General features: G+C 41.6%; 1 protein-coding gene across 1 annotated transcript in view; it reads left to right on the top strand.

Annotated features, from left to right (window-relative positions):
• The window catches only part of LOC138600386 (adhesion G protein-coupled receptor L3), a 242,443-nt gene that overhangs the window by 136,346 nt on the left and 93,818 nt on the right, over window positions 1-12,279 (top strand). The window contains exons 6-7 of the mRNA XM_069671786.1: window positions 4,843-4,857; window positions 8,656-9,456. Coding sequence (XP_069527887.1) covers window positions 4,843-4,857; window positions 8,656-9,456 — 816 coding nt within the window. The remainder of the gene's footprint in view (window positions 1-4,842; window positions 4,858-8,655; window positions 9,457-12,279) is intronic.

Here is a 12,279-nt window from a genome sequence, read left to right as displayed (position 1 = left end):
AAGCATTAAAATATATTCTCCTGATAGTTAAAGTATTTCCTCAGCTTTGTTTTTGACTTATTTCTCTGTAACCTTTGGACAGAATGAAACAATCTAACAAACAAGCCTACAATTGAACATGAGAGCACTTGTTGCGACAGTTAAGCCAGTTAAAACTTGCTTTGAAAATGGGAATATGAAACATGAAGTGTGGTTTATCAGATCTACATGTATAGTTTTTATTAAACCTATTATGTGAGGGATAATGTATAGTGAGCAGGTTGTTATTCTTCATAACTGTTATAATCATTATTATTCCTATTATAGTATATGATTACACGGCTGTGTAGAATAGTTGATTCTGATTGGTTAATTACGGCATTCCAAGGTCTGCTATTTCTCGGTAACAGAGTGTTGTTATGAAGAACAGACCGTTGCTAGGGGTCCTGCTCACTCTGTCTGGGTTCCATTCCGTGATAACAACCTGCTCACTATACATTATCCCTTACTTATTGCACGGCATTTAAATACTTGATTCTGATTGTTTATTTACGGCATTCCAAGGTCTGCTATTTCTCGATAACAGACTGTTGTTATGAAGAACAGACCGTTGCTAGGGGTCCTGCTCACACTGTCGGTCTTCCATTCCACGATTACAACCTGCTCACTATATATTATCCCTTACTTATTACACGGCAGTGTTAGATACTTGATTCTGATTGGTTAATTACGGCATTCCGAGGTCTGTTATTTCTCGATAACAGACTGATGTTATGAAGAACAGACTGTTGCTAGGGGTCCTGCTCACTCTGTCGGGGTTCCATTCTGCGATAACAACCTGCTCACTATACATTATCCCTTACTTATTACACAGCAGTGTTAAATACTTGATTCTGATTGGTTAAGTACGGCATTCCGAGACATTCCTCACTAGACATTATCCCTTAGATAACTAATACGAATAATGCATCACTCATATTTTTTAAACTAACAAGATTCTGAAGCACCCCTTGCAGCTCACCAAAGTATTCCCATTTTACAAGCACTGTTTAGACCAAGGCCACCCCGAACTGCTTCCCGGTGGGCAGAAGATAAGAGTGTTAACACTGGGTTCCTTCCAGAACCGTGAAAAGCTGGGTGTTGGGGAAGAAGTGCATTGGCAAATATATCCTAGATAACTGAATTACCTGGAGGGGATGATTTCCTCCTTCTGATTTGCTTTGGCCTCCGAGAAAGGCTGATTACATTTGTCATGTTATTCCTCTTGGAAAATGTGCCAGACCCTCACGATTCTTCATCAGATATCCAAGTGTACTGTGCATTGCAAAAGCAGAATGATTAGCTCTTTTCTAATGTAACTTTGTCCTTCGTTGAATCTTTAAATTCTAAATTTATGCGGCATATTAAGCCACACATGCCCCCTTTAGTTGCTTGCAGGGCCTTTCCACCTTTGAACTTCTTCCTGGATGCAGCCTCCAAATCCATCCCAAAATTGGGTGTGTTTTTAAAAATGTGGTTTATTCATATCTGCTTTTACAAAGTTTAAGAGCCTCTCAATGCTCATCATCTCTTATTCAAACAATTAGCTCATTGTAGTGTTTTATTAGTTGATATGTTTGAAGCACACTTGTTGGAGAGCATCATTAAACAATGGAGTGGAGTATCTTAATTAACTGTGTTTTTATATACCTTCAAATGATCTCTAAATGAGTTGAGTGTCGATAAAAAGCCGTTGATTTTGCCCTCAAAACAATCCATTAAATGCTTTCTCCAAAAATGTCAGAGTACAGACAAAAGATCATTTTATTCACATACTCAAAAGAAGTGAGGATCGCTCTGAAAGGATCCTGATATTTTTATATGTGTTTTGATACTTTCAGTCTTCTCAGACATCAGAGAGAAAGACAAGCAGTTGGAGAAAGGGATGGGATGAGAGGATGAGAGAGCTAAGTGCTTTTTAGTGACTCAATGACAGCCGTGACCAAAATCGTATTAAGGTCACAATGGGGGTGGCGGGGTGGAGTAAAGAAGCTTTTCACATGAATCAATTCTCTGTCTCACTCTGCTTCTTTCTCTGCTGATGCCGTAAATGTTTCTCCCCCTGAGGCCTGTATCGCAGGTATATCTGGGAGTATACTGTATTAGTAGTGAAACATGACTCGACGTGACGTGAACAAATTGGTTTGAGTGATCTGAAGGGTGACCTCACTGCGTCAGGCGGTATCCTCCGGTCAAGCGATAGGGCCACACGCTGTACAGTAGCCCAGGGAGTGGCGTATTTCCTTGTCAGGGATTTCATCCGGATCCTTTCCTCCCTTCCCTTCTCACACCATCTCCCCCGGCGATTGCGTCGTATACCACTTCTCACATCCCCACCGCTAATGCCTTTTTCTATAGATCATTACCCTCCTCTCCCCTCACCACTGTTAGCGATCGCTCAATCAGAAACGCCGGCCGCCCCGTGGTCCCTGTTGTGTGGCCGCTGCTCATGGGAGGTGAAGAGGCTTCGATCGGGGGACGTTTGGCTATTTACTTTGATTTGATCTATGGGGTCCATGTGCAGTTCCGAGTTATTGGCAAATTTGAGTTGCCAGTAATGATGATTCAGATGTAGCCCGGAGCTATTGTTGCCCAGGCTCGGTATGGACTTATCGTGTTTCAATGACAGCTGGAGTGTTTGCTTGTTGATGAGGTGCTGCGCTGTTGCAGTGTACAATTTTATGATCTGACAAACACAGACGACTTGTTGAAAGCTGCTCCCCTCCCCATTAGTTTCTCTCTTTTTGCCCTTTTCTTTGCCTGACGCAGCTCCCCCCTCACTCGCTGTTTTCTCATTGGCTCGGCGCCTCGCATTAATATTGTTCTCCTCTAATAACTTTCCCATCTTTCAAAGTTTACCCCGCCCGCCCCCTGCTCGCTGACCTCCATACCTCACTCTGTTGCACTCTCCATTTGGAGGAGAGGACTCTTGTAAGCCCTGGTAAGAGAGGTTAATCCTCTCTTATTAGAACCGGGATTACTGGAGGGGAAGGGACAGGACCGGCAAAATGGCATGACTGACTGAAAGCTTGTCCACAAGAGGAAGCAATACGTGTAGTGTGGAGGGAGTTAAGATGTAAAAGCCACAGAAGGTTTTCAGCAGGGTTGTACTTCTAGAGCCGTAGAACCAAGACAGCTTTTATATTTCCATTACACCTGCAGCTATACTGTATATTTATTCAGTCAGGTCATCCATAAAGAATACTTTTTTATTGCCAGTAGTCGCTGTTTACTGTACATACTGTGTTCTTAAAGCTACACTCATTTCTATTTTTATATTAACACAGGACAGAATGAATATGTGTAGCATTAATTATCACTTTGTTCTGCTCGGTTCCCATCGTCTCTTCAGAGCATTTTAGCATCTTTTAGCTTCCTTTTTAGCCTGTAGGGTCACTGTTTTGGTTAAGTCACACCTCTTTTTATATTGCCAATGGATTACATGTCTAAGTAGTATGACAGATGACTGTAAGTTAATTATCCATTTATTCTGCTCAGTTCTAGTCTTCTCTACAGAGCATTTTAGCATCTTTAAGCTAACTGTCTTGGTTTTAAAGCCTGTAAGATCATGGTTTCAGTTCAGTCTTTCCACTTTAGCCAGTTTCTTGTCAGGGGGGAAAATGCAGATGTTTCCCTGGAAAAAGTTCCACTTAACCCGCTGAACACTACCTTCCCAATACAAAACAACACACAAAAAGCTAGCTGCTAGCTGGTTAGCATGATAAAGCATTTATCAGCCAGAGAGCCAGATATATCGGCATTGGAGGGTTCTTTTTAACCTGCAGGATCACTGGTTAAGACACACCGCTTTTTATATTGACAATGGATACAATTTCTAAGTAGTGTGAACTCTAGTATGACTCAAAGTTATCAACTTATTCTGCTCAGTTCTACTTTTCCCTCCAGAGCATTGTAGCATCTTTAAGCTAACCGTTTTTCTTGTCTGGCAGAAAAATGCAGATGTTCCCCTCGAAAAAGGACCACTAAACCCACCTAACACTGCCTTTCCCATACAAAACAACATACCCAAAAAGCTAGCTGCTAGCTGGTTAGCATGATGAAGTGTTTATCAGTTAAAGAGCCAGATAAATCTACATAGGAGTAGGTGTTTAAGACTTAGAATTATTCCTGTATTTTTCCGTTTTCAATGGATGTGTTACCATGAAACCATGGCTAACAATGTTTGCTAGCATGTTTGCTAACATGTTAGCCATTCCAGCTTGTTCTGATCCCCACAAAAGCGGAAAAAATCGATCAACTGCGGTTTAAATATAGATTTCATTCCACACTTAATTTTAAGGATATTTAAATTATTTCCTTCACTGATAGTAGCCCGTGATTCAGTTTAGTAGCTGTACGCTACATTCATCAATCTGTTTAGGTCATAAGTGACTAATTATCAGTGGGAGTCGACAGCAGTGTGAAATGTACCAACTTGTGTGTGAGGTGCTTATTTCTCTCTCAACTCAAAGCTTGAGTGTAAGCAGCCATATGCTTGAAGGCATTAACTGATGTGGAATAAATCGTACTCTACATCCACGTTTACAGATTCCCATCACACAGTCATCTGCAAAAAAACATTTTGTACAATTTCAAACCTGATTAATCCATCTTTTTATCCTACAGGCTCACATGTGACGCACTACTTTTTTCTCCTTCTTAAAAGCCTATGATTGAATGTTCTGTGTCTATCCACTAACCCCATGTTCCTCTTGTACTGATGTGTAACTGTTATAAAACAAAAAGGCTTTTCTCAGTTATAACACATCAATAATCTGTTCTTTATTTTCTCTCTCTTTCTCTCCCCTTCATGCCTAAAAATAGAAGTGGAACAAAAAGGTAACTAAATGACAACAACTTTTCCTTTCCCATCTGCATTCTCATTCGGGTAAACGCTTGCATTTGTTTGGTGACGGGTTGCTGAAGCAGATTCCATGACATTTCACATTCTCATGCTCATTGTTTGGTTCATTGGTGAGGTTGAACATGTCATTCATGGGGAAAATTAAATTGCTCAGGGACGGTTGCAGATATAAACCTAATGAACAATACTCGCCAATTCAGCCCTGCACATGCTGCAGCAACAAAAACCAACACGTTCTCAGTCCCAACTATTCAAATACAGCAGCTTGGTCTTTGGCCCAAAGCTTCAAAATATGACGATCTGGGTGCTTCTATAGTGTCAGATTTGCCACATGCAGGGCTCCAAGGTCAAGTAAGCAATAATAAATATGAAACACATATTAGACTTTCAGGGCTGCACAGTGGTGCAGTGGTTAGCCCTGTCACAGCTAGAAGGTTCGGGTACTCCGGCTTCCTCCAACAGTCCAAAGACATGCTTATTAGGTTCATTGATGTCTCTTAATTGCCCGTAGGTGTAAATGGTAGCATGAAAGCTTGTCTGTCTTTATGTGTCCTCGAGTCAGGACTCCTGAGTGTGTCCAGCCCTGTGATTGAATGGCAATCAGACCAGGGTCTACACTGCCTCTTGCCCAATGACAGCTGGGATAGCCCCCTCCTGCAACCCAGAACCTGATAAGCTGTATAGATGATGGATGGATATTAGACTTTCAAAATAAAGCAATAAATAAGCAAGATATGGTTAGATTTTCAAAATAAAGTAGCTGACTATCGTTTCACATTTTTTGAGTTCTGGATGGGCAACAATCATTACCATCTGGTTATTTTATATAACGGTTGCAGGTTGAAGTATCAACACCAAAACTAGTTGGTTGACGTTAAATTGGAAATAGAGCACGTACATTATGTAACCAATGCACAGTATATAAAATAACTTAACATACATGACTAACTGTATGTATGATAAATGAACTGTAAATGGTGCCAAAGGACACTATGACATGTAGACTGAGGGAGCTGGGAATCGAACCACCAACCTTCCAATTAAAAGCCCACTGACTCTACCACTGAGCCTCAGCCGTTGTTAACGTACATAGGACGCATCGCGTAAGTGGTTACAATACATACCTAGCAATGTACGATAAGTCACATAAGTAGCCTATGTACAATTTGTAAGTAACGTCTGTACTATACGATACTAACGTTATTTGTAGTACATTTGTTATATAAACCTTGTACTGGTATGTTCGTTCTTAAAAGAGTCAACATTGGGAATCCAATCCCATTCCCCAATATGAAAGTCCTATGTTTGTTTGACCAAACTGAGGTCCCCAACCACCGCCCCAAGCAGACTTCCGTAATCTTCATTCTACGTCACCTGACTTAAATGGGACATCAAAACAATAAGCCCAAGAAACGTCCGGAAACGACGCTCAAGAGGTACCTAAAGCATCTTATTCTGAAGCATTGGGCCTCTGATCTGATCAGCATCATGGAGTGACAGCTTTTATAGCACTTCTACCTATATAATAAACCCATAGAGTACGGTCATTACAGACCTGCTCTCCAGTGAAATCCTGTAACCCTGAGATGTTGTCACTCCCTGTTTTAAGTGTAGATTATTCCATCTTTGCTTTATAGCTGCATAACATTAAAGTAGAGAGTGATCAATAGCCTGTCCAATAAGCTGTCAGCATTTTTGATTACAGCTCCAACATGATGATGGCTATAACCTTCAGGGACTAACTAGTCAATACCGGAGACAGATCATAGCAGTCGTATTCTTTCCTCATCAGCACTGCGTGACGCTGAAGAACATACGCCAAATCTTTACTCGTGCCCCCGGAGCATTGCGTTTGTAGTGTTACCTTTTCACATGAGTTATGTCCTTTTGTCAGACGTTAACTGTTAAGTTGAATTTAAAGTCAAAGATGGGAATGGAATCATTAAACAAGAGTCAAGAGTCCCGCTTTAATAGCTGTGCTATAAATTTTAAGTTTCATAGTCGTCATTAATTAATGACACATCTCTGGAATCTGTGGCAAAGGGAATGAGCAATGAAGGTGAGGGGGGAATTTGAAACATTTTATAGAGATGACTTTATAGAGATGACTGTGCTTCGGCTGTAACAGTTTTTGTGCAATTCCCCATGAAAGCCATGATTGCTTTTGTATCACTTCTCTAATATCTTCCATTCACGCCTCCATCTATGTGCTTACAGCCTGAAAAAGCATATTTTACAAGCTCTTCAGAGCCCAGTGTGCTGTCAGTACAAAGCTTGCCTGCTCTGACCTTGTACCCTAGCATCTTTCTTCAACCATGGGAACAAACCTCTTAGCATTTAGCAGCGCAACCGCTGAGATGTGTGCCAAGGCGCTATGTCAACGGGACGCATCTCGACACATTTTTCACCTGCAGGTAGACAACATGTTTAATCTTGAGAGATTACAAGGGGAAGAAGCCTCTGTTTTCGCTGTCTCTTTTTCCTCCCTTTCCTCGGAGCGTGCTGCTTTTACCTCTCGATGGATCTGCGGCTAAAACCTGTCAGAGCTGTGTCAGGCTGCCGGGCCATTACTGTGAAAAGAGCCTTCACGCACACTTTGTTTTTATATGTGATTTACTGTGGGCTCAAACCTGTGGAAAAGGGGAAAACCACACTGTCTGAATTCTTTAGTCTTCCTTTTATTAGACCTAAACTTTGCCCAGGAGAGAATCTATTCTACTGATTTTGATGATATGTTCTTGTGAATAAAGTTTGTGAAAAATGTTAAACCGTCTTTGAATTTATAGTCAACATAATCCCAAATTCAGACGTCATCTCTTGGAAAGAAATTATAATTGCCTCAGCCCAAGATAATCCAGCTGAAATTAGCTTTCGCAAACGGTTCAAACTATTGACCTGCTGCAGCTGTATTGCCTCGGCCTGGCGTTATCAGATTTGAGTACAAACCAGTTCACATATAATTAGTTTACTTTGCGGGGTGTTGTAAATCATGCCGCAAACTAAAACTGTCATGTGGATGAAATAATGGACAGGCAATCATTATATAGATGATGTAATTATTCTGTTTTCTTTCTCCGACAGCGCTGCCTCAGCCAATAATTACAGCGTCGCTATTTGTCAAAATCTTTTAACTTTGGGTTTGTGTGTTTAATTCTATTTATTAAGAACTGCCATTAGGGTGTTTTCAATTCATTCATTCAGTGGATATGCACAGAGTTGCTGTTCTGTGAAGGGAACTGAAAGGTAACTTGTGGATGAGTCAGACTGTGGTAAGTTTGAACAGGATCTACTGCTTTGTTTGTGCTCTATATAAAGTAAACCTCACTTAATCTATTTAACCCTCCTACAAACCCTTAGTGCGGCCTTTCGGTGACAACATCAAATAATTGCTTTCCAACTCTGTAAACTGCAATTAGTAATTCAAATGAATTTATATCACAGTTTTAAATAATGACAACAGTTTGTGTTTGTACATTGGCCATTTCCTGTTTAATTGGTATTTGCATGCTTTGTACGATCCAGAACTCGTTGGCGTAATCCAATCACATTACTAATTGGGTTCTTTGTCTGACTTCTTTGTCAGTCATTTTCCGGAATTTAATCTAAATCTGATCATCCCCACACTGATGAAGAGGGTGGTCTTTACAGTAGAGAAGATTGAGCTGCAGATTTCCCTTTCAGTGTAGCTGCATCCAGTTGCAGTGTTGATTATTGCTGTACAATACCTGCCAATGTAACTCTGTACTTGTCTTTCCCCTATTTTGGCTCCTCAGTATTCCTGTGCCCAGGGCTTCTGCGCAGGGTGTACCAGAGCGAGCACCTCTTCGAATCGGACCACCAGTCAGGAGCCTGGTGCAAAGACCCCCTCCAAGCCTCCGATAAGATCTACTACATGCCCTGGACACCCTATCGCACCGACACGTTGACCGAATACTCCTCCAAAGAAGACTTCATCGCCGGAAGGCCGACGACGACCTACAAACTCCCGCATCGTGTCGACGGAACAGGTTTTGTTGTCTACGACGGGGCGCTCTTCTTCAACAAGGAGCGCACACGCAACATTGTCAAGTTTGACCTGCGGACTCGTATCAAGAGTGGCGAGGCCATCATTGCGAACGCCAACTACCATGACACGTCTCCTTACCGTTGGGGAGGGAAGTCAGACATTGACTTGGCCGTTGACGAGAATGGCCTTTGGGTGATTTACGCTACTGAGCAGAACAATGGGCGGATTGTCATCAGCCAGCTCAATCCCTACACGTTACGAGTCGAGGGGACTTGGGACACGGCTTATGACAAGCGTTCGGCGTCCAACGCCTTCATGATCTGTGGAATCCTCTACGTAGTGAAGTCGGTGTATGAAGACGACGACAATGAGGCGACTGGGAACAAGATTGACTACATCTACAACACAGAGCTTAGTAAGGACGGGTTTCTGGACATCCCTTTCCCCAACTCTTATCAGTACATCGCTGCAGTGGATTATAATCCCAGGGACAACTTGCTGTATGTTTGGAACAATTACCATGTCGTGAAGTACTCGCTGGACTTTGGAGCGTTGGACAACCGTCTCGGTAAGACCAATTTATTCCTTATTCTCATAGTGTCATAGATGTACTTGGGAGTGATTCACTAAGTATGTTAGAGTTGGTGTGATGTGCTCAAATGGTACTGTAAACAAGAAACGCACTCTTAGATTTGAGGTGCAAGACAATCTGGATGCAGCTGTGTTTTTTACCATAATTTGGAGAGATGAAAATGAAAAAAATCCCTGACATCTGTTCTTCACCCGTGAGTTTTGGAACAGAGCTCACTTTCAAATCACTGTAATTTCTGCAACAGGATAATGAGATTGGTTCATCCAGCCATGCAAAACTTTGGTTCAGAGAAAGGTATTCGAAAAGAGAAACACTGGCCAGACTTTCATGAAAACAGGATCATTCTTTATGATTTAAGGAGTCCACTGACCTTCAGTCAACATTGAACATCTTTCCCCTTTGCAACAATAAAGAAAGTCATAATGAGTTGGCAAATTACCAGTTTAAAATGCACAGTCCTATTCCTTAGGGGGCAAACTTAGATCCTTCCCACCAAAATTAGCGCATTAACGCAGGTTTCTGAGACCTAGGAAGACTCTTTTTCCATTGCCAGTCTCTTTTCTGCTGTGTCACCATCTGACGTCACAAACGCGCCGGAAACAGGGGCGAACAACAAACTTCCCCTCATATCAGAAGAAGCTCTCTCTCCTCGCTGTCTTGCCAGTGTTACTGCATCTTGCACGGAACGAAGAACAAATTCGCCGTTGTATGTTGTTCTTCTGTATTTACGCGGCAGCGGCTCGAACTTCAATGCGCGTCACAGCACCGCGCCGGTTTTGTGTTCCCATCATTTCCGATCGGAGCCGAGGCAATAATTACCTGGGTCTACTGCAGATCATTTGACCCGGGTCTGAATGCCAATTGTAACACTTCCCACTAAGCAAAAAAGCCGGGTGTTAGCGGGTTTTTAGTCCATTGGGAAAGGGGCTTTATTAGCATTGCACCACCAAGAGGCCTAAGTCCCATTGCACACACGTTATGTTCTTAATCCAATGCCTAGATCACCGTAAAATGTCCCTGATGGGTTTGTACTCCCAACAGACACAAATATTTTGCCTCTAAAAGTGACCCATTTGAGCTGACACCCTTAGAACAAACACATTTTTAGCCTCGCTATTTGACAGGCTCCAAGAATAGCAAAATTCCCAGCATGTTGTTTATTCCGCCTGACACTTCTGTATTATGAGCTGGCATTGCAGGCTTTAACACTCTCAGTCCCGTTTTTTCTTTTTGGTCAAGTAGAAAGACATTAATACATATATTTTAAATGTAGCACCTCATGATAGTGTGGGCTGGTGATAATTGCCTATATGGAATGCGGCTCTATGTGTTAGAAAGATGGAAGTTTAAAGTAAATAAACAAAGCTGCCATAATGTGAGGAACAACCATTGTTAGCATTCAAATCTTTAGCTTTAGCAACATTATAAGAATATATATGTCAGGCATAATAACTGGCATTAAAACATCATGTCACAATGTGAGTTCCACGATTTGTGTTCAGCCAAATCTTTAACACACTCTTGCTTTTTGCCTTTGAAAAGAAACAAGCGACTGCTCACGTTAAACTTCCCAAAAACTCTTTTGAAAAGTCTAATTTCTCCCCTCCATTGTTCTTTTTATAAATTGGCGCTTGTTGGAAAGCATGAAACGGAAGAAAAAGAACCTGTTTTGACACACCAAGGTAATTCTTCGCACTATCTCATCAACAGCTCTAGTCAAAAATGTCACAAGTTATTTGACTGTGAAGTCCTTACCTCGGCGTTCTCCTCTGAGGCTTTTCTCTACCTGCCGCTTGCCAGTTTAATTTATTTTCCTCCGCTGGCAGCTACTCTACCCCAAATCTTTTCATGTACGCCGAGTCCTGCTTCAACAAACCTCGTAATATATTCATTCATTCACTGACCATGCTTACAGTGTTTGGTTTTGATGACACGCAGCTCCCCGAAATATAATTTGTCGCAGTTAAAAAGGGTGAAAATGTCTTGTTATGTGCTTTCTGTAGTAAACGATTATCCATCCCCTTTTTAACAGTGATACACAATGATCACTAACACACCCACATATTCAACTTCAAATGTCAATGATCAGCGCTGCACTTCCCGCCGAGATGTTGACTTGTGTGTTTGGCTGCTGTTGTCCACAATGGGCTGCCCTCCAAGGAGCCCGCTGCATGAATATAGATAGTAAAAAGTTGTATTAAGTGGATGGATGGAGTCAGAGAACAGATATAAATGTCAGATAAACAGACTGATAAGAAATGAATGAGCTGTGGAGTAATAAACCATTTAATTTGATCAACTCCCAGGACAAGTACACAAGCAGAGGATGCAGGCTTGCTGTGTTTAAAGGAAGGGTTCTTAGCAGTGCGTATTTTAGACACAGTTGTTTCATAAGTTTTTAACTGGTTATTAAAATGTGTTAATATAATGCCATTGCTGCAAATGACTTTTCAGTGCCTTTCACTGCTGTCACTGGGTCGGATTCCAACAAGCAGTTTACACCATGCAGAACAAAAAAAGCCCGTGTTTGCAAAGTTTCACAGTGAGAAGCACATTACCAAGTTTAAAGAACACTCATTAGCATGTATAGGAGAGGATTAGCAAAGAAATAAGTGGTACTGCTTTGTCCTCGGGGGCTCCGAAAATCGACACAAAATTAAAGTCCTCATAGCTTTTTAAAATACCCCTTTCCTTGCACAGAAATGTATCTGCTGCTGAAAAATACACTTTAAACCATTTTTCTCCAGTCAGGCTGGAGAGGCTCTGATTGATGGCTTATTCTGAAGATCACAGAAAGAC

This window comes from Semicossyphus pulcher, unplaced genomic scaffold (genome assembly GCF_022749685.1).
Source record: "Semicossyphus pulcher isolate SPU_LCO1_2020_fin unplaced genomic scaffold, fSemPul1.0.p SCAF_21, whole genome shotgun sequence".
In the NCBI taxonomy this organism is placed as follows: Eukaryota; Metazoa; Chordata; class Actinopteri; order Labriformes; family Labridae; genus Semicossyphus; species Semicossyphus pulcher.
Note: the sequence above shows the minus strand (reverse complement) of the source record. Positions and strands in the feature narration are given on the sequence as shown.